Here is a 20,303-nt window from a genome sequence, read left to right on the forward strand (position 1 = left end):
GTGGATTGCGGTGACACGAGTTTTTTTTTTTTTATATATATATATAGGGTTCTGTCGCGAGGTTTATTCCGCGGTGGCACTCGAAAAATCTGCCGCGCTTTCCCGTCTTCCGTCAGGCTTCCGCAGTGAAGCAAAGACCACAGACATATAGTTTGGGTGAATTTGAAAGGAAACTTTTGGAGGAGGAGGGATATGCATCATATTCCGAGTGACGTGATATATTTTCGGTGATTTTCCGGATGGAACTTTTATAGCTACATGTTTCCATTACTCTCGCGAAAGAAAGAAGCAGAAAAGAGCCATCCACTTGTTCCCCCCTGCAGAAAGGGAGCAAATTTCCGCTTCTCCATTGTATAACGAGGAAAGGTTATGATTCCCTCGGTCGTTGCATAACTGCGATCATTTTTTTTATAAATAGAAACGTAATCGCAGTCATCGCCGTGATTTCCGCCTCTGTGCACTTGTTGCGTACCGTTTTCCTTCTTTGCAAGAGGGCGCTTAACCGGAAATGTAACGCGGCTAGTTGCGATAAAATAAGGCTCTTTCGAGGGGGCTTCTGTTATAGAGAATACCGGTCCGTACGGATTGACCTGCACTCTTAAAAATGAACTTCACCGCATAGCACGCTCTTAGCCAACCATTATCTCGAATGATATCGCTATGTGCCCTGATTTGTTCAAAGCGGTAGGCGTACGCCTTTTCTGTGACACTTATGCGGTTCATAATTGTCACAAAAATGGCGTACGCCTCCCGTTTTCAACAAATCAGGGCAGGTAACGATATCACTCGAGGTTATGGTTGGCTAGGAGCGTGCTATGCGGTGAAGTTCATTTTTAAGAGTGTGAAGACTGAAAAATATAAATAAAAATAGAAATCACATTTAGCGTGGCTCAAAAACCGTGCTTCATCTATCATGCATCATAGCCGCAGATGTCTTTGCGTTACAAAAATAAAAAATAATTTTTTTAAAGAAAAAATATCATAATTATCGACAAATTTTGTGTAACGATGAATTCACTGATTCACAAAATTCGGACTAGACTAATCCGTCATCCGAAAAACAAAACGCCGAATGCCTTTAAAAAAAAAAAAGCAAAGTAAAGGTAACGAACCTGTACAACCAATAATTCATAGCGAGGACCGATGAACTGTGCCTGACATGATTCCACCAGATGTCTGCATGGTTCCCGTTAATTGCCCATTGTCGATTGGAGCAGACACTGGATACTTCCTTAAAGACATTCATGATTCAAGAAGGCGTCAGGGCCAAATATACGCTCGCAAAGCGGCGTTCTTCTTTTGTTTTTTCTTTTTCTTTTTTTTTTGCGCTCGGACCGCTCAAAATGCCCCGTGGAAATATCGTAAACGACCCATTTGTTGACCGGAAGCTGCTGTAACGTCCACCTACTAATCTTTAGTGCTTCCTCCTATTTGCGGCGACGCAATTTATTCAATGCGGATGGGGGTCCGAGTTAGTCTCCCCCATTTGTATATGGAGGAAGAGAAGCGAGTGTAAACCGGAAGTGACGAGCATAATTAAGCCGCGAGTCCGGAAATATACGCTCATCCCAAGGAAATGATCTGATCTATACGTATCGGGGCGCATTAAACGGGTGCACTCGAGTTTGAATTGCGTAACTGGATATCGGTGTTAATGATCAGTTGATGTCGCTGTTGCGGCATTGATCCACTTTATATATATAGGGAAAAAATAGCTAGAGCTCTTTGGCTGCACGCGTAGCATATGTTTGTAATTGCTCAAACGTCGCCACGCCAGTACTGGACAGCTGTTTTGGTCTTCTTGGGCCTCATCAGCAGTACGCAGGCAGGCAACGCCTGAGCGGATGGGCTTGAGCCTTCTGACGCCATCCGCTCAAACGTTGCCTGCCTGCGTGCTGCTGATGAGGCCCAAGCAGGCCGAAACAGCTGTCCAGTACTGGCGTGGCGACGTTTGAGCAATTACAAACACACACACACATATATATATATATATATATATATATATTTAACCTCTTAAAGGTTAAAGAGGTTGATATATCAGACGGCTGCGAAGTTGAACAAAAGTAAAATAATAAGACGTGGACAGCGGATTACAGGGAAGTTCACAAAAACGAGTTTAGTTAGTGGGTAATTTAACACAAATATTATAATTAATATACTACTATGATACGTTTAAAAGAACGGTCGACGTTTCGACAGTGGCACAGTCTTCGTCAGGGAATATATACACATATATAGTAGCTTGCGTTAACTTTCAATAAGTTTAACTATTGTATTAATTAACGTATTGGTGTAGCACAAATAATACTTTAGAAGTCTAGCGAAATACTTCGAGCGATGGTTACGAAACGAAGTTCACTTTTTTTTTTCTTCATAAAGAAATGTCGACATTATCATTTCATGCCATTCCTTTGCGCTATAAAGTGCATTATGCGCTTCCCACGTTTTTTACTTCATTCTTTTTCTTCATTATGTCTTCAACCTTTTCCAGAACCTGGAACCTTTCGTTTTGGGTGTCTGGCCTACAAATGAAACACGACAATGAAACGAAAACCTTCATCTAATAATTTCAGTGTACATGCCTTCCTTAAAGGGGTTGTGATACTTTGACGCATGCATAGAGAGGCAGAAATTTCCGCGTGCCGGTAATGAAATGTATAGAGCCGGCCGATATTTCGGACACAAACTGTTATTCTGGGCCAGAAGAAGTATGTAATTGACGTGTGTAGTTCATTGCCTGGTGCATGCATTATACTGCACGCCAGAGTGTCGAAGAAAACATAATTGTTTTTAAATGTGTCGTTTTTGACGAGGAGCATACCCTAGAACAAGCTTTGACGTCTGCTCCTGCTGTGACGTCGAAGGAGCGAGAGCCTCATCCATTCCTATGAGATCGTATTGGATCGTATAGGCACGTGACCTTTCTCGCAGTCGCCTCATTGGAGGGGGATGCCTGCCGCGATGTCACAGCTCGATGTGTTTCGCTATTTTCTTCCACACGCCTATTATACTCCCCTCTGCTGAAAGACTTGGAATAAATTATGGTACTTGCAATGAACTTATGGAACTTATGCACTTATGGAATGCATTATGGTACTTTCAATGAACTCATGGAACTTGTGCACTTACGGAATGCATTATGGTACTTTCAATGAACTTATGGAACTTATGCACTTATGGAATGCATTATGGTACTTTCAATGAACTTATGGAACTTATGCACTTATGGAATGCATTATGGTACTTTCAATGAACTTATGAAACTTAATGCACTTATGAAATGCATTATGAAACTTGGAGCGTGGTTATTTGCATCCCATGGATGCAAATAACGGTCTTTTACATTTATGCAGAGGGACCTGGGGCACCGAATTAGGGCAGTCAACTGACAACTCCACATTAGCGACTTGCCCGAAATCGCAAAACAAACAATCCCACAATAATGTGACTTGATTGATAACAAGAGATAACGGTTGTTCTCGCAGACCATCGTCCTGGTACTGAGTTTAGCTCTGATTGGATGCTATGCCAAGAAGAAGCACCACCTGGCAGCGGTCTACCTCGGCGTCAAAGGGCTTCACACAGCTGGAGCCATAGGAATAACGGCTGGGATATATGGGGCGCTTGCTGGCGCTAGTCTCCTCAGCCACCACCACGACCACGGATGGCACGGAGGTCACGGTGGATGGCATGGTGGTCATGGAGGTCACGGTGGCTGGCATGCATTGCCAGTCCACACGTACATCGACTATGGCCATGGCCTTGACCATGGCGGATGGTGGTAGCGTTCTTGTAGATAGTCGTAAGTGGGTTTTCATTGTCGGTCACGATAATGGATGTTTTTTAACGACGGTTGCAGAGTTCCTTTTATCGTGTCTCTAGGGTAGTTTTAAAGGTGCAGTGAACCCCACACTGTTAAAACAGAACTTCACCACATAGCGCGCTCCTAACCAACCATCATACTGAATGATATCATTCTGTGTCATGATTTGTTCAAAACAGGGGGGAGGCGCCTATCTGGGACAAGATAACCTGTCCCAGATAGGCGCCTCCCGCCTGTTTTGAACAAATCATGACACAGGATGATATCATTCGGTATGATGGTTGGTTAGGAGCGTGCTATGTGGTGAAGTTCACTTTGAAGTCCTCAACTCCCCTTTCTCCCACCTTCTTTTCCTTTTTTTGGCTATAGTCGTGACGATGCCCACTTGAGTGCGGCCAACAACGGCAAGCTACCTCGACACCCCCCCCCCCCCCCCCCCCTCTGTTTTAACAGTGCAGAACAAAAGCTACTTGTCATCGGGGTGGAACGCCCGGTTACTTTTTAACATTTTCCTGTAGCCGCACACTTTTCTAGCTTCGTGCACCTATAGGTCACGTCACGGACCTTGTGGTGGACCTAGCTGACGTCACGAAGTCCATAGACGCCCGTGTCACGAAACTCTACGGAGCCAACCAGGTCTATCGTGACGTCATCCTGAATATCGTGTCGCATTTATTATTATTTTTTTTTGTATTCTTATTTTCCGTATACTATTTCTTCTTGGAATGACCTTCCCCAGTCTCTCGTCTCAGTCTCTGACGCTGCTGTATTTCGTAGCAGGTTGTCTATATACTTTGGTTTTTGATTTGGTTGTTATGTTTGGTCTTTGACCTTGCCGCCACTGTACCGCAAGTTCTTGCTTTCATGTACATTAAGCATGTTCTTGTATGTTTATGTGTGAGTTTGTTCCCCCCTCATGTAACGCCTCGCGAGGGCACCTGAGGTACAATCATAAATAAAAAAAATCATAAATCGTGGTGGTCAGCCGACAATCGGTCAGCCGCCACTGCTCACCCATATACTGCACAGTTCGGCGCCAAGCCACTGAATCCCATGAGGCGATTGGTCGTGACGTCAGAGAAAGGTCTATTACTCCTGGGGGTTCTTGGGTAGTAACTGAGATACAAGCAACTTGTAGCTTCACCTGGCTACTTATTTAGTACCTGGTTTATACAGTCAAACTCCTTTACAACGAAACTCAGGGGACAGCAAAAAAAAATTCGCAGTAAAGGTATTTTCGTTAAAAAGGATGTCCATTATTGGACCTATAGGCTCCAGCGGGACCGCAAAAAAAATTTGCTGTAGTGGTATTTTCGTTAAAAAGGTGTTCGCTATAAAGGAGTTTCACTGTATAACGAATTACTTATCCGGTAGAGTAACTTTCAATTGTAACTATAGTTACCAATTGCGATGAAAGTAAAGTGCCAATGTGAACATATGGAAGTCCGATGGAACGACACCCGGCGTTAATCTTGAAGACTGCCAATGTCCTGCGATAAAATTCCGTGCGTGCGTGTGCCATAAAACTCCTGTGTCAGGCCGAGCACTTATGAGACGTCCCCCTGTAAACGCACTCTGTCAAATCAATACTGCATGGCTATGCTTTGCCTTCTGTTTCAGATTTTAGGATACTGCAGCTTCAGTGCTAACTCATCACCAGGTGTCCAGCTGAGATTCCTATGGTAACACCGACCTTGTGCATCGTCGTCGTCTCTCACTAGCCCATCGTGTGTGTTTTCGTCCAAGTTTAAACCCCCCCCACAACTTGTTGTACATATTTATAGAATCCCTCACACACATTACATTGTATGTAATCATGACTCGAGAATAAATGTTACTTGGTACCTGTTCTTTACAACCGCTGTGTCAGTTTTTGCGGCTGGCTAGAAGCGTACGTAACGATGAGCGAAGATTAAGCTAATAAAGGGAAAATTTCCTTTCCTAACGCAACTGAAATAAATATTTATTCGGTTGCTTTAAGGCTAAACCACAGGGAGCGATTTTTGAGAGCGGTCGTCGCACACGTCCGAACCACTCCGTGCGTGCGACAGGAACGCGATGACGCGCGCGCAGTACCCCCAGACGCGCGAGCCCTATGCCTGCTAGTACGACGTTGATAAACGGGGAAAACATAAATACGATGACATGTGGCAAAAGAAGCAAGCAGCATGTCTCCAGGTGCATGACGTAATGGGCAACGTTATACTTGACCCCATGGACCCCATGACTGCACACCCCACTTCGGTTTCTTCTTCTTTTGACGTGTTCTATGCACTACCTACTAGATTATAACGACCATGTCATAATCAGCAACCCTTATGAGGAGCCCATCCGCACGATCCGCTAGGGGCGCTACTCATCGGCACGCGAGATCTGTATCATGATTGGACAATGTAAATTTGAATTTTGAACGCACAGAAGCGTATTGTACGACTACCATGCCATGCTGGCCATGTCACGTCGAGACTGGGAGGTACCCGGGTTCGAATCCCGGTGCCGGCTGTGCTGTCTGGGGTTTTTCCTGGGTTTTCCTCAGACGCTTTCAGACATATGTCGGCACAGTTCCCTTAGAAGTCGGCCCAGGACGCACATTCCCCCAGGGCGTGAGTCGTGACGTTGCCCACATACGTGAGGCCGACAACGGCAAGCCCTATCACCACCACCACCACCACCACCACCACCACCACCACCTGTACGACTACCGCAGCAGACGACAGCGATAGCTCCTATGAAAACGCATGTAATGATGATGGTAACCAACCTCAGAATGAAATATCTGTGGAATATCCACCGCTTGTACAGAAATGCTAAGGTAAGCTGAAGCACAAATAAGTATTGTAGAAGTTGAGGAAGCAATAACTGGGACGATCAGTAGCGCCACCGCTAGCCTCCAAAGGCGGCGCTGGGAAGGGGTCCATATGACATTGTCGCTATGATCTAGTAGGTCGTGGTTCTATGTATTCTGTCGTCGTCTTCCCCTCAGTAACATGTCAGGAATCTTCCTGCCATGAAAGGAAGTTTCTTTGCCAGACATATACCGGGTGTTTAACGGAGGTCGCTCGGCTGAATAATTCGTAAACTGGTGGCGCCACCGAAGAACTTTCTTTTTGGTAAAGATCCTTTTGGAACATCGGCCATGAACTGAGTAGCGATCGTGTCATTTGCGTACGCTCCCTGATTAAATAAACATCCCAACTTTCAAATTTTACTCCGCACTCTTTCGGAACCACCATTTTACGAAGAAGAGGAAGAAATCGAGTAATTAATCAGTTTCGGTTTACATATTTCCTGCGTGGTATCAATGCGCTCTTTGGATCACCTATGCGGCTGTCGATGTCGTGTTCTTCCACCTGATTGGCACACGAGGGCAACAGCCGCAAGATCGCAAGAGACACTTTGGTGTTCCTTTCTCCTTGTCTACCCCACTAGTACACAGCGCTCGCAGTGGATTCGTCATCATGCATGCTAAGAGCACGCTGTCTCACCTACGGTAGGGTAGGTTAGCCCACCGTAGACCACCATACCTACGGAACGACAGAACCGCCAGCGCCGTTTACCAGTCACGTTGAGAAGGAGTACCAAAGCGTCTCTCGCGGCTGTTCCTAATCTTCCGTCGCCCCCTGCGCGGGCAGATGAACACGAAATTGACAGCTGGGTAACTGATCCGCATTGGTGCGCTACTCCGCGCAAGAAATATTACATCCGCCACATCACTCCACATCAGACGTGCAGCGGCGACACAGCAGAAGAAAACTACGACTTCACTGGAGGAGGACAGCGAGGGCAACGGTGGATGACGCGAACGGTTGAACAGGTTGACGGCACGGCACACGTTTGCAAAGCATCATTGTTGGTGAGCGCTACTGGCTCGGGAGCCGAAGGGCTGAGAGTCCCAGGAGAGGTGAGGGTGAGGCTGTGCGAGCCATGGTGAGATGCAGGGATTTCCCCAGAAATTCACTGCTGGGGGGGGGGGGGTGCCGAGCTTGGTGAAGCTTCCTGCTTCCAAGCTGGCTATGCTTGGTGAAGGTTCCCCTTAAGGAATTTTTCTTAGACACGGAAAGGATCGTGGCACAATGGTGACACCCCTGCACAGCTTTCCCGTTTTATTTGTACATGTCATTACTTTAGAACACAGTACATTAGAGTACAGATTCATTATGAACGGCATTTCCACATTAAGATGCATAATCACACGACCGACAAAGAAAAAAGACTAGCACCTTGTCTCACGAAGCTCAATGAATACCTAGCACACAGATTGGACAAATGCATGGTACGATCATCTGCATGACTGTGGTCCTACAGCCCAAGTTTGACAGTACAGGATGTAATTCGCTGCGCCGGACTCTTTACCAGAACGTGTTGGTGGCCGAGTTGGGTGGGGTCACCTGAGAAATTTCAGGGGGGTGTTGCAAAAACGCAGGGGGGGGGGTGTAGGGGAATCCCTGGTGAGATGCCGAGACGCAGGCTCAAAACGTGCCGTGGCGTCGGCTGCCGCGACTGTCGCGACCGTCAGATGAGCGCGAGGCTCGTGTCGCGGCCGGCAGTGAAAGGAGCGCCGGTGTGCGGTGAACATCGGGCAGGAGTGAAGGTGGGTGAAGCTGTGAGGCGCGTGTGTGCCGGTTGGTCGTGCTTTGCAGGAGAGCCTCAGTAGGCCAGTATCACGGGCCAGTATGCAGCAGACCGCCTGCCGAGCTCAGGAAGCCATTCGGGAACGAGCACATGCAGGACGTCGAATACAATGCACGGATGAGAGTTGTAGCAGTGGGTTTGGACCGGTGAGGTTTCGGATACGCAGAGAGCATTAGGCTCGATCGGTTGCCGTGTCAGTGAGCTGTCGTAGCGGTCGATCAGGTAATGGTAGAGGGGCTTCCAGGCTGCGCGGCAGCGTGCCGTCGGTGCTGGACTTGCGGGAAGGTCGCCAAATTTGGGATGGTAGAAGGCAGAATTACGCCGAACATGGTGTTCGCAGTTTGGGTCACCAAATGTAGGGGAGATTGTCTTCCTCCACACGGGTCCTGATTGTCGGTGACGGAATGTCCCAGCGGGCAGATGTTCGTGGCCTCACGCTAGGAAGGCGCCGGTAGAGCTGAGGAGCGGATGCTCCAGGCGGGAGTCCATCCTCGTCGTTGTCCACGGTCCGCCAGAGACTCAAAAGCGAGAGAGAGTCGGACAGGGCTCATTTTCCCCAGTAGGTGACAAAATGCAAAGGAAGTTGCATTTAGCTGTTTATGTGTCAGTTTTATACTATAACACTATTTTGTACTAAACTAACAAACAAAACTGAATTTTAGTTGAAACCACTCAATCTTGTCAGAACGTTAGGTTCCATCGGCTGCGGTAGTATTGTGGCGCCTCGTACAGTCGAGCTGCCCAGCAAATTATATATATATATATATACTATACCGGGTGATTGAGTTAAATCCCCGGACTAAATAATTCGCGAACGGGTGCACCAATCCACGAACTTTCTTTTTTACAAGTATCTGTCCGATACCACCTACAAGCTGCACACCGTGTGAATGAGTGGGAGGCGCTCATTATTAAACTAAATTCAAATGAGTTCCGTAAAAAAGCGTAACTTCTAAAGCAGGGCGCTGTCGGCATTAAAATGGGTACTACCCCTTTTGGGACCTTCAGTGGGCACCTTTTAGAGAAAAATCTGCCACCGAAGCGGGTCATTTGTTGCAGTAATTAATTGGTTTCGGGTTACGTATTTTTGTCGCGGCTGGTCGCGGCGAAGCGCAAAAGGGTTTATTTCATTGGTATTTAATTTATTTATTAAGGGGTATTTCATTGGTCTAATTCATTGGTGTAAGCACGTAATTCATTGATGGATAAGGGAGTGAAAGAGCGTCCTTTTGCCGCGTCACCGCGTCCTTCACCGCGACCAGCCGCGACAAAATTATGCAAACCGAAACCAATTAATTACTGCAACAAATGACCAGCTTAGGTGGCAGATTTTTCTCTTAAATGTGCCCTCTGAAGTTCCCAAAACGGGTAGTAATCATTTTAATGCCGACAGCGCCCTGCTTTACAAGTTATGTTTTTTTTTTACGAAATTCATTTGAATTTTGCCTCACACTCACACACACACCTCACACTCATTCACACGGCGCGCAGCTTGTAGGCGGTATCGGATAGATACTTGTAAAAAAGAAAGTTCTTCGATTGGTGCACCCGTTCGAGAATTATTTAGCCCGGGGTTTTAACTGAAACACCCGGTATATATTCTTGCACTTCCACCCTGACGCCAAAAACGGTTACATCCCATTTCGCCTATTCCCATTTTGCCTAACCCGGATTATCGGATTAAAGAGGCGGGAGGGGTAACAGCCGTTAGGCGAAATGGGACTGCCGTGCAATCTCATTAGGCAAAACGGGACTGTCGGCAAGTGGGCGTTACTTACACGCTCCGACCCGATGATGACGTGTGCAAGAAATGAATGTGCTCGTCGGACAACTACCTTACGTCGTCCGAAACAAAGACCCTTTACATTTGCAAATATAAGGTGTAAATATAATGTACAAATATAACAAAAACATTTTACATAGTGACTCCTGATGGACAGCATGACGAATGAAACAAGGCTTCGAGCCATGTTCAGTGTCACCTGAGCGATGTTAAATATGGAAACTGGTGTCACTATAGTCGTGTTTAATTTAACTCTTTATTTTTTATTTTTTTTTTTCGTGTTAGCTCCACGAAGCTATGAGCGACGGATAGGTGGCTATGAGCGAGATGTGGCTATGTGGAGATGAGAGGTGGCTATGAGCGACGTACAGATGAGAACAGATGGAGAGAGGACAGCAGGAAGGAGTGGGGGGATAGGGGGTTAATATGCGTCTTGGGCAGACTTCAGGGGGAACTGTGCCGGTATTCGTCTCGAAAGTCTTCGGAAAACCCAGGGAAAACCTCAGACAGCACAACCGGTGGTAGGATTCGAACCCACCGCCTCCCAGATAGCACGACACCACCGAGCGAGACGCCTTAACCCACGTTCAACCTAACTACCGTATTTTCCGGTGTATAACGCGCGCGTTATTCGGTAAAAAGGTGCTCTGAAGAGGGCCTGCGCATTATCTAACGGTGGGAGTTATACACGGAAATATTTTCCGACAGGAATTTCTTTCCTGGTCGGTGTCGTACAAATTATAGTCTCCTCCAGGGTGTGCTGTGAATTTCTCCCAAATCACTTAGGGTCATTTGAAAAAGCCGGCGTAGGGCGTTGGAATTAATAAAAAGTTGTGATGCTACTTAAGAATGTCATTGAGCAGTCAATAATTCAGAATGGCGAACGGGACATGATGCCGTACCTCGATGCCGTGGGACATCTAATGCATATTGAGTAGAGCTGCAAATTTGGAAGAATTTTGAAGTGCAGAAAACAAAGCTGCCCTTTTAATTTAAAAAATGTAAATAAAAACTATGTTTTCACTCTTGCACAGTCTATATTTGTGAACCAACAGATGAGGGAAGAAACCCTAGTGTAATATGAATTATAAATACAGACCTCATGCTTCAATGAAACCAACAAGGTTGCATGTAAAGTTATATGAAGATCCGAAATGGACTTTTGGCAGCATGCCAGAGGACCGCCTTCTTTCTTACGTAACACAGATTAGTAGGCGAAGTGGGACTATCTGCAGCATACATTAGGCCAAATGGGACCCCCTGCAGTTCAAGGTCGGTGAACCTGCTAAGGGATGGCGAGATAATCTGCTAAGAAGCATTAGGCAAAATGGGAATAGGCGAAATGGGAAGACACGGCCAAAAACCGTCCAAAAGTTACCATATCGTCAGCTGCCTGGAACTCTCGCACAGAGCACATGTGTATGGCAACGAAGAAGAAGTGACGCCACCATGACCATCTGTTACCTATTGCGAGGAAGAAGAAGAAGTTGCCGTCTTCGGAATCTCCGCTGGTTCTCGGAGCTGTGCGCTTTCTGAGCGCATGAAGTCACAGTCTTGTCGCAGCGCCGTCTTGTCATAGTCACTGCGCCATCTTGTATTATAGTTGACCCTTAGCACGCGCCCGTATAGGTCAAGCACCGAAACCGAAGTGCACGCGCTTCTACGATGGATTTGACCAGCCTTGCAGGTTGTTAGTCACAACGCGTTCCCCGGAGCAAGGCAAAGAACCTCTTGAGGGGGGTTGTTTTCGGTGAACCCTGACACGCCGTGGACAATGTCCGCTCAGCAGCAAATGCGGCAGAAGCTGGACGAATTGATGGGTACCGGCCGGGATGGAACCAAGAAACCCATTCATTACTCCGATCCCAAGGTCAGGCTTGCTTCTATCTCTTTGTCATTCGGACCGCTGCACACGAGCCGCGGTGCTGAGTGGATGTAACATCCGCTGGCCAGAGCTCCAAGGTCGTGCGAATGACCAGGAAAAGAGAAAGATCGAAACCTATCGCAGGACGTGCTGAGGTTTCCCTATTGGCTTCTCGGCAGGCAGGGCTGGCTAGAGATGGGGGGGGGGGGGCAGCTGGGGATGGATCCCTGGGGCCCTGGCCAATTCAGGGGCCCGCCGGACCCTAGGCCCGATGGTTGCTAGCACCAGGAGACGTGAGGAGGGGGGCCCCTGCAGGACTCATCCGGACGGGGCCCGTAATTTCTCCCACCGGTCCTGCCGGCAGGTAGACATCGGAACAGGTCCACCTCAAGTCGGCTAGGACTCTATACCATCTGTCACAGGCACAGTCACTTTGCAGGTGTAAAAGCTGTTTAGCCGTAGTTCAAGGAGGAGTACCGGCTGTCTGCTTGCAATAAGTCTTGTCCTGCTGCCTGTCGATGACTTTGGCACGTAGTAGCTAGGTTACAATAAAGCATGTTTTTTGTTTCTAAAGGTATGTCGCTGCTTCCTGCTTGGTCTCTGCCCTCACGAAGCCTTGTCCGGCACCAAGATGGCGCTGGGTGAATGCCTCAAGATTCACGACTACGCTCTCAAGGCGGACTTCGAGAGCAGCTCCAAGACGTGCCGTTCCAGTCAACACCGCTTCTACGAGCTCACTGTGCTTACGTATCTTCAGAAGGTCATCAGGTAGGTCTATCTATTGCCGTGAAACCTCGTATTGTTTAATGGTGCGCAATAAATGCAGTCCACACTCTTAAAAATGAACTTCACTGCATAGCACGCTCCTAGCCAACCATAACCTGGAATGATATTATCTGCCCTGATTTGTTGAAAACGGGAGGCGTACGCCTTTTTGTGACAATTATGAACAGCATAAGTGTCACAAAAAAGGCGTACGCCTCCCGTTTTCAACAAATCAGGGCAGATAACGGTATCATTCGAGGTTATGGTTGGCTAGGAGCGTGCTATGCGGTGAAGTTCATTTTTAAGAGTGCATGTTGATGCTCGTGACTGCACAGACTCGTGCAATGAAAGTACACTTTCCCAGAGTGTGGCCAGTAATTGTCGTGGTTTGCGTCATTTGGAACGCTAGTATACTTTGCACTATGAAGCAATAACTAAAGTCATTGTACCAGGTCCTGCGAGGTCATGGACCGTGCAAAAAAAGGCAGGCTAAGTCGTTGCCAAGCACAGATGGGAGGAGCTGCTGCCGCTGAGAAACAAGCTGAGCTCAAGAGGTATGGACACATGGTCGACAAGAAGATTGCAAAAGCCGAAGAGCTCGGTTCTCTTGGGATGGTAGCGGAATCGCTGGAGCTCATCAAGGAGATTGAGAAGCTCAAGGGGAAAAGGAGGAGGATTGAAAAGTAAGTCCTTGACGAAATGTCTACGCGGTGATTATAGACGTAGCTTTCACGGAAGGTTGATGGGGTAGTTCTATGCTTAAATGTGAAACGTCTTTTTCGGAGGCTGGAGTGAAAATCGATTCGAGTTACGTCGGTAAAAAACCCTCTGTAACGTTGCCATGATGACGAAAAAATATCTATCAAATGGGACCATTATGAGACATCCGGGGGACAGGGGTTGTTATCCCGATATCCCACAGTTAAGAATCCACATGTTGAAAATCCCAAATCGGCAGTGTCTGATGCTGACACCGCCTACATCACGAGGGGGAGCTGTAGTCAACCAACTTTGTCTCACTACAGCACTAGATTGATCTTCTCGTGCGTGACCATAAACTAATCAACGTCACTTCCGCCCTGCTAAGCTTATAACCGTCGCTGAAATGTGCATTTCATTCGCTATAAAACGACTTCGATGAACATCGAAAACACGCGAAGCTGGCATCGTTGCTCAATGATATGTTCTGCTTTGAAACACGGTCATTCTCAGACCTCGCAGATTTACGCATTGATTTTGTAATTTGTGATTTGGCGGGTATTGTGGGTGTTGAAATCCGGGATTTTGAGAACTCTGGGACATTGTGGCACACCCGGTGTGCTCGTATGACCAGCGTTAACCTGAAACGTTACGGGGTCAGTGGCGTTATTTTTGCTGATATCGCTTATCTCGGGTTCTCTGAAAGGATGTAATCTCGGGTATATAGCATGATCGTGAGGGTGAGGGTGAGGGCAAGAATATTTCCTTCTCACTCTTCACTATTTAACCTGTGTTTCGCATACTGTGGCCATAATAGTTAATGCACCATAGAATACTCAGTAAGTATTCTATGGTGCGTATAGTATATCTATAGTATTCTATCTATTCCCACGAGGAACTCGGGGAGTTTCTCGTGGATCTAATCCTTCTTCCCAGCTTTTTCCGAACTATATGCTGGTTGTGGCTGACGAAAACGGATACAGCTCATGCATTACAGCAGCATATATGCACTCTTGGCCATTGGTGGAAGTCATCGTTGCTTCCCCTGCTTCACTTGAGGCCATTGAGCATATACTGTTTGCTTTCGAAACGCGCTACAGGGATCGAGTTCGCATCCTTCCAGATATGAATAGGGCAATACCATGCGAGATTAAATGCAACATCTTACGTCACTTGACAGTTCATTACTGAAATGCCTGTAATGGTGCGTGTTCCATTGAATTGGTACAATGTGCGGGGTGTCCAACAGCTAACTTCAGTGCTTCCCGCAATACTTGCTTCAATGTATAGGAAGTGGGAGGAATTTGTGAGCCACAGTGTCTATGCAGTGTGAGCTACAACACTCTTAGAAAAAAAGCACCTTCTAGGAGGCAATACTTGTCGCGTATGTTGTGTCTAAAAGGTTGCAAAGTTGTTCACCAAATAGGGGGTCACATAATTACCCTATAATTCGTAGGTAGCAGGTACTAACTTAGTGAACCTACCAGTATACCTGCTACGTACGAATGATAGGGTTACCGCTTCTGATTCGGTGAGCGAGAGGGGCGTACGTCTTTTTGTAGCAATTTGGACATATGATAATCACTACCCTTTTACACCATTTACCAGACGCTATGTTGACCTAGGTGTTAACTATATAGAGGTTACCACTTTTTCACACCATCTTTTCTTGGAGTGAACCTGATATGGCGTCGTCCGGATGTGCGTCTGTTGGCGGGCTCCCGTTAGAGGCGCACCAATTCCTCCAAATTTGCAACATACAAGACGAGAATTTGGTGGCGCCCCCGGCGAGAACGCGGTGATCAGCGTTTTCCAGGCCCTATACGGCATTGAGCTGTGGCTCACAAAATAGACAACAGCCAGTTTTCAGGAGACAACGTCAGTATTTAACCGCTAAGATGGAAGCTTGGCCATACAGCGTGCGTGCAGATTGTATAGGAAGTACAAAAACGAGCGTAGATTATATGTGGACACCCGGTACATTGATTACTCTTACATTGAGATAGACCTGTGCGCCGCCGCCCCGTTGTTCTGTACGGATGTGCTGTGCGCTTTTTTTTTTTTTTTTTTCACGGCTGAGCACCCAGGAAACTTATTCACTCATTATTCATTATTCATCATTCATTATATTTGTTTACACCTTGAGGATGAGAAAGGGTTCCTTCTTATGTACGCGGTTTGGAGGTTTGGTTCCATTACTCGATCGAGTGGAACTTTTCGTCTAAAAAAACAGAAAAAAACAGTGAAAATGTGTTGGAACTTGTTAGCAGTTCTGACACTGACCAAATTCTTTATATATCAAGACTCAGCGGGCAGTTTTATGGAAGCTCGATGCGTGTGGGCTGTGCGTGTGGGCTGTGCGTGTGGGCTGTGCGTGCACCAGAAAGTCACCAGGAGTGCTTCCTCCTGGTGGTCAAAAACGCTGTTCCGCTCTTTTCACTCCATATACTAAAACTTGCTCATCGTCACGTGGTTAGTAGTGCTCGAGCACTATTGTGAGGCGCAGCCACTATGACGCCGCGGGCACACTGCCATCGGCGCACAGGTCTACATTGAGACCACGACCTACTAGATTAATAGCGAACGTGTCATAGGCACCCATTCCCAGCGCCGCATTCGGAGGCTAACTGTAACTCTACTTATCGGCCCGGTTATTATTTACGCAACGTCTACAATACTTCGTGCTTCAGTTTACCTACCTTAGTATTTTTGCAATCATTCGACGAGTTTTTATGCATGGGAATTGTTACTTTCGTCTGGTACGGTCGTATATATCCGCTTTTGCACATTCAAAATTCAATTTCCTCCGTCCAATCATGATGGAGATCTCGCGGGCCGATGCGTAGCGCCCCTAGCGGATAGTGCGGACGGCCCTTGGATAGGAGTTGGCCGGTTATGACATGGTCGCTATAACCTAGCAGGTCGTGGCTGAGGCTCATATTGATGTTGAAAGATTCATTTTGTGTTCACGATCACCGTATATGGTGGATACAAAAACCGTGCAAATATTTTGTCTCCCACTGTGACGGATTAAAAACGAGTATTTGGTTTTGCTGTCATAGCGCTTCCGTAAGTATTTAGTCGTTGGAATTCGACACCACTAACACATACTAATACTCCCTCTGGCGGCGGGTAGAAAGTGATACACGAGAACATGCCTTAAGGTGTAGGTCTGCTCTCCGGAGAAGGTGTAAGTATCCCCATATTAACGGCATTAACACCACCTTTCACGTAAGTAAGGCAAAACTACAATGGATATATTTCTGTGGCATTTAGAAACAATCACTCACGTCTCATCATCCATGCAAACAGGAACCCGTATAGTTGACATGACCTTGATCGTGCATAAAAATATTCGAATTCTCCGAATATATACAACCAACAGGGACATAGGAAACATTGCTTGCAGTCATAGTTCTTAGTGATTCTGCCTTCCTATTCATTTAGTGAAGTGGGCTTGAGATCCTGGTCTCTGGTGAAACCCAAAGCCAAGTATAAAAAAACGATACGGTTAATCTGCAATCCAATGTTGGCTGCACTTCAGCCAGAATTAGTAGTCAATAAAACCTTCTCCCAGCTCGTGCGCGTTTACAAGCACCTTGTACGCTATACGTGGGACAAACCCACTGTTAATTAAAGACGTTTAATTCAGGCATTGTTAATTCAGTCTTGGGGTTTAGGATGTTACAAGTGTTACAAGGCAGACGAATGTATATGTTGACATCACTTCCAGGTACCTGTTCCGTAAATCTTCGGAACCCATCAAGGAACAGAAACAGACGATTTGCGAGGAGTGCCAGCTCTGCATCGGTCTTGACGACAACGAGCAGCGCGTGGCTAACCACTCCAGCGGTCGTTTGCACCACGCTATCCTCGCAATGCGCCGAAAGATTACTGAACTTAGTGCCAAGCTTGAAGGCATCAACCTTCCCAGTGACTGGGCTAGGTTAGAGGCGCTACAGCAGATACGCATGAGTTCCAATCCTGCATTGGCCTCCACAAGAGCAATGAGTGGTAGCCCTTACTCTCAATCGCGATCTGGGTCGAGGTCTAGGACGCGATCAAGATCAAGGTCGAGTTATAGGTCTTATTCTAGATCCAGCAGGTCTTCGTCGTACTCTAGGTCTAGAAGCAGTTCACGGTCACGGTACAGTAGGTCGCGAAGCAGGTCAAGATCGTGGACTAGATCAAGCACTAGGTCTTGGACACGATCGAGAAGCTGCACGAGATCGAGAACGAGGTCGAGGACAAGATCGAGGACGTGGTCTAGAAGTAGATCCAGAAGTAGGTCCGCCAGTTCTTCAAGGCACAACAGATCGAGATCACGCGGTAGCTACAGTAGGAGCAGATCCAGATCCGCTTATAGGAGGTGTTGTTCGACGTGTTCAGGAAGCAGGTCCAAGTCGAGTACGAGATCAATAAGCCCCCGGAAGGCCTCTATGCCAGACGAGGGTTGTTCGGAGACCGCAAAACTTCCAGCGGTTCAGGAACAACGTTCAGGACAACAGGGCTTACGAATGAAAATCGAGCGAGACCCCTACAGGCTTCTAACTTTGTCCAGATTGCTTCCTACGTCGCACACCGTCTCACAAAACAAGAAGCTTTGCCAGGGTTCCTCAAATGTGCCTACATCTGCTGTCGAGTCCAGCGGAAAGATACCTTCGAGAGCACTAAGAGTGGTAACTGGGAAGAATGACCTACTGGAACCTGCCACGAAATCTCGAATTCCCGTCAGGTTGCCCACCGTGTCTCTGGGGCAGCCACAGACAAAGTTCAAGATACAAGTTCGCAAGATTATGCCGTTAGACGTCCGTCGAGAAGACAAAGTCACGTTGTCGAGAGACCAAAGCAAAACGACAGACAGTGCAGAAGTTCAGAAAGCGACAACAGGTTTGCAGAAACACAACATGAACGCTGAAATCCACAATAAGGCGGGGAGCGACGATGGAAGTGTTAAGGCGTTATCAGTCGTTTCTTCGAAGGTTGCTCTGTTTGAAAAGAAAAGGGTGGCCCAGCGAAGCTACCGGTTCAGACGACCTCGGGAACTGTCCGAAGGAGAGTGCAGTACTACTTCTACGGAGCCAAAGTACGTGTCCGTGAATGTAGCAAGTATAGAACTTATAGCTGATAGGGAGGGGCCATGGAGTAGGATGTCGTTTCAATGAAATGACAGTCAATATATTTCCCGTGTGACAGTGGTAAAGTTATTCGTACGTACAATTTGCGTTACCTGTTGTATGTTTTAGTGCAGCGATAGGTGTTTTCTTGCAAGCTTCAGAAAAAACGTCGGGGAAAATGTGGCCTGCACAGGAATCTTGTCGGTTAGGTACATGGGCTATGGATGTATAGCAACCTTTCTGAAGCCGTAAGCACGTTGTATAATTAGGTAGAAGCAAGGTATGATTGATGTCCTGTCCCACACATGATGGCCGCCGTCCTCCCCCCCCCCCTAGGTAGCCAGGCATTTTCGTTTAGGGAACGTCCTTTAGGGAAAGCTTTTAACTGTAGATTTCCAAAAGCACCAGCCGTTGCATGAAAACTAAAAAAAGGGAATCTTTGTAAGACGTTGCGTTGCACGCACATAGTTCTAGGGTTGTTGAGTTGAGTTGAAAAGAAAAAAATGAGAAAAGAGGCACTCATTACGAGAGCCGGCTACTCCAGATCACTTAGGGCTATCTACAATAAAACCAATGAGTGACAAAACTCTGTCAGTCACTCACACACGCTGTCCACACACACTGTCAGTCACACAGTGTCCACCAATCAGTCCAGTCTGCGCAAAATCGCACAAAGGCTTGCATGCGCACTAATGGTCGTGTGTCCAGAACCTTAACGACATCAAATGGTCTGCCATCCAGCCGAGCTAAGGAAGCTTGTAGAGATTGTCCGTGCTGCTGATACCGTGGACAGGATAAAAAGATAGTTCAGTGTTGTATTATGTTTTTCCGTAGGTACACCAAAAAGCCACTGAAAAAAGTCACCGAGAAGCCGAAAAACAGAAGTACCAAAGCTCTGAGGTACTCACCTTCCTCCACTTCAAGCGAATCCGAACCGAAACATCCGAAGAGGCCAAAAAAGAAGCGGACCCCGAGAAAAAAAAGAAAGAAATCGACGTCGGCAAAGACAAAGGCGAAGATTAAGAAAGAGTCCAAGAGAAGCAGAAAAAGGAAGAAGCCCATTACTACTTCAGAAACCTCGTCCTGTAGCGAAGCGGAATATTCCAGAAAGAGACAGCCCGTCAGAAAGCGCGAGAAGAAGGTGAAACGGAAAGCAACGAGAACGACTTCGAACGCGTCTTCTAGGGCTACTTTCAAGACTGCAGCTAAAGTTAAGAGAAAGTCGAAGAAAAGTGGCAAGGATGTGAAACGGAAGAAGAGAGAGTAAGGCAGGACACGTATGGGCCCCCTTGGCGTGGCGGCGCTAGCTTGAGTAGGATTTTCATTATTTTCGGGTAAACTAGGTAACTTAAATAAAATATTTATGAACTTATGGGTGCTACTTTATCGAAGGGGTGTAAAGGTTGGTGACCGTCAAGGACCGGCCAGATAAGAGGAACGGCCGGCTTCGTCCCTATCGATGAGGAAGCTATGGTAGCTTTTTATTCCATGTTGATCACTGACCACTTAACGGAATTTTCGATTTATGAACGATTTTTTGGGGAACCGAGGGTGTTCATAAATCGAGGGTTGACTGTACATTTCCGCGGGCGACTGTCACGTTAAGAAGCGGGTAGGCCT

At 46.9% G+C, this 20,303-nt stretch overlaps 1 protein-coding gene across 1 annotated transcript; it reads left to right on the top strand.

Moving 5' to 3' along the window:
* Positions 1–11,690: 11,690 nt before the first annotated feature.
* Positions 11,691–20,055, top strand: LOC135398843 (putative RNA-binding protein Luc7-like 2). Its single transcript, XM_064630361.1, has 5 exons — positions 11,691–12,108; positions 12,677–12,870; positions 13,320–13,550; positions 17,300–18,652; positions 19,518–20,055. Exons 1-5 carry the CDS (start codon positions 12,013–12,015, stop codon positions 19,948–19,950), a joined length of 2,307 nt encoding a protein of 768 aa, XP_064486431.1. The 5' UTR covers positions 11,691–12,012; the 3' UTR covers positions 19,951–20,055.
* The last annotated feature ends 248 nt before the right edge of the window (positions 20,056–20,303 follow it).

This window comes from Ornithodoros turicata, chromosome 6, assembly GCF_037126465.1.
Source record: "Ornithodoros turicata isolate Travis chromosome 6, ASM3712646v1, whole genome shotgun sequence".
NCBI classification, from domain to species: Eukaryota; Metazoa; Arthropoda; class Arachnida; order Ixodida; family Argasidae; genus Ornithodoros; species Ornithodoros turicata.

Coding starts and splice junctions, on each gene's coding strand:
- LOC135398843 (XM_064630361.1), top strand. CDS start 12,013: ATGTCCGCTCAGCAGCAAATGCGGCAGAAGCTGGACGAATTGATGGGT. Junction 12,871..13,319: donor TATCTTCAGAAGGTCATCAG/GTAGGTCTATCT, acceptor TCATTGTACCAG/GTCCTGCGAGGTCATGGACC. Junction 18,653..19,517: donor ACTACTTCTACGGAGCCAAA/GTACGTGTCCGT, acceptor GTTTTTCCGTAG/GTACACCAAAAAGCCACTGA.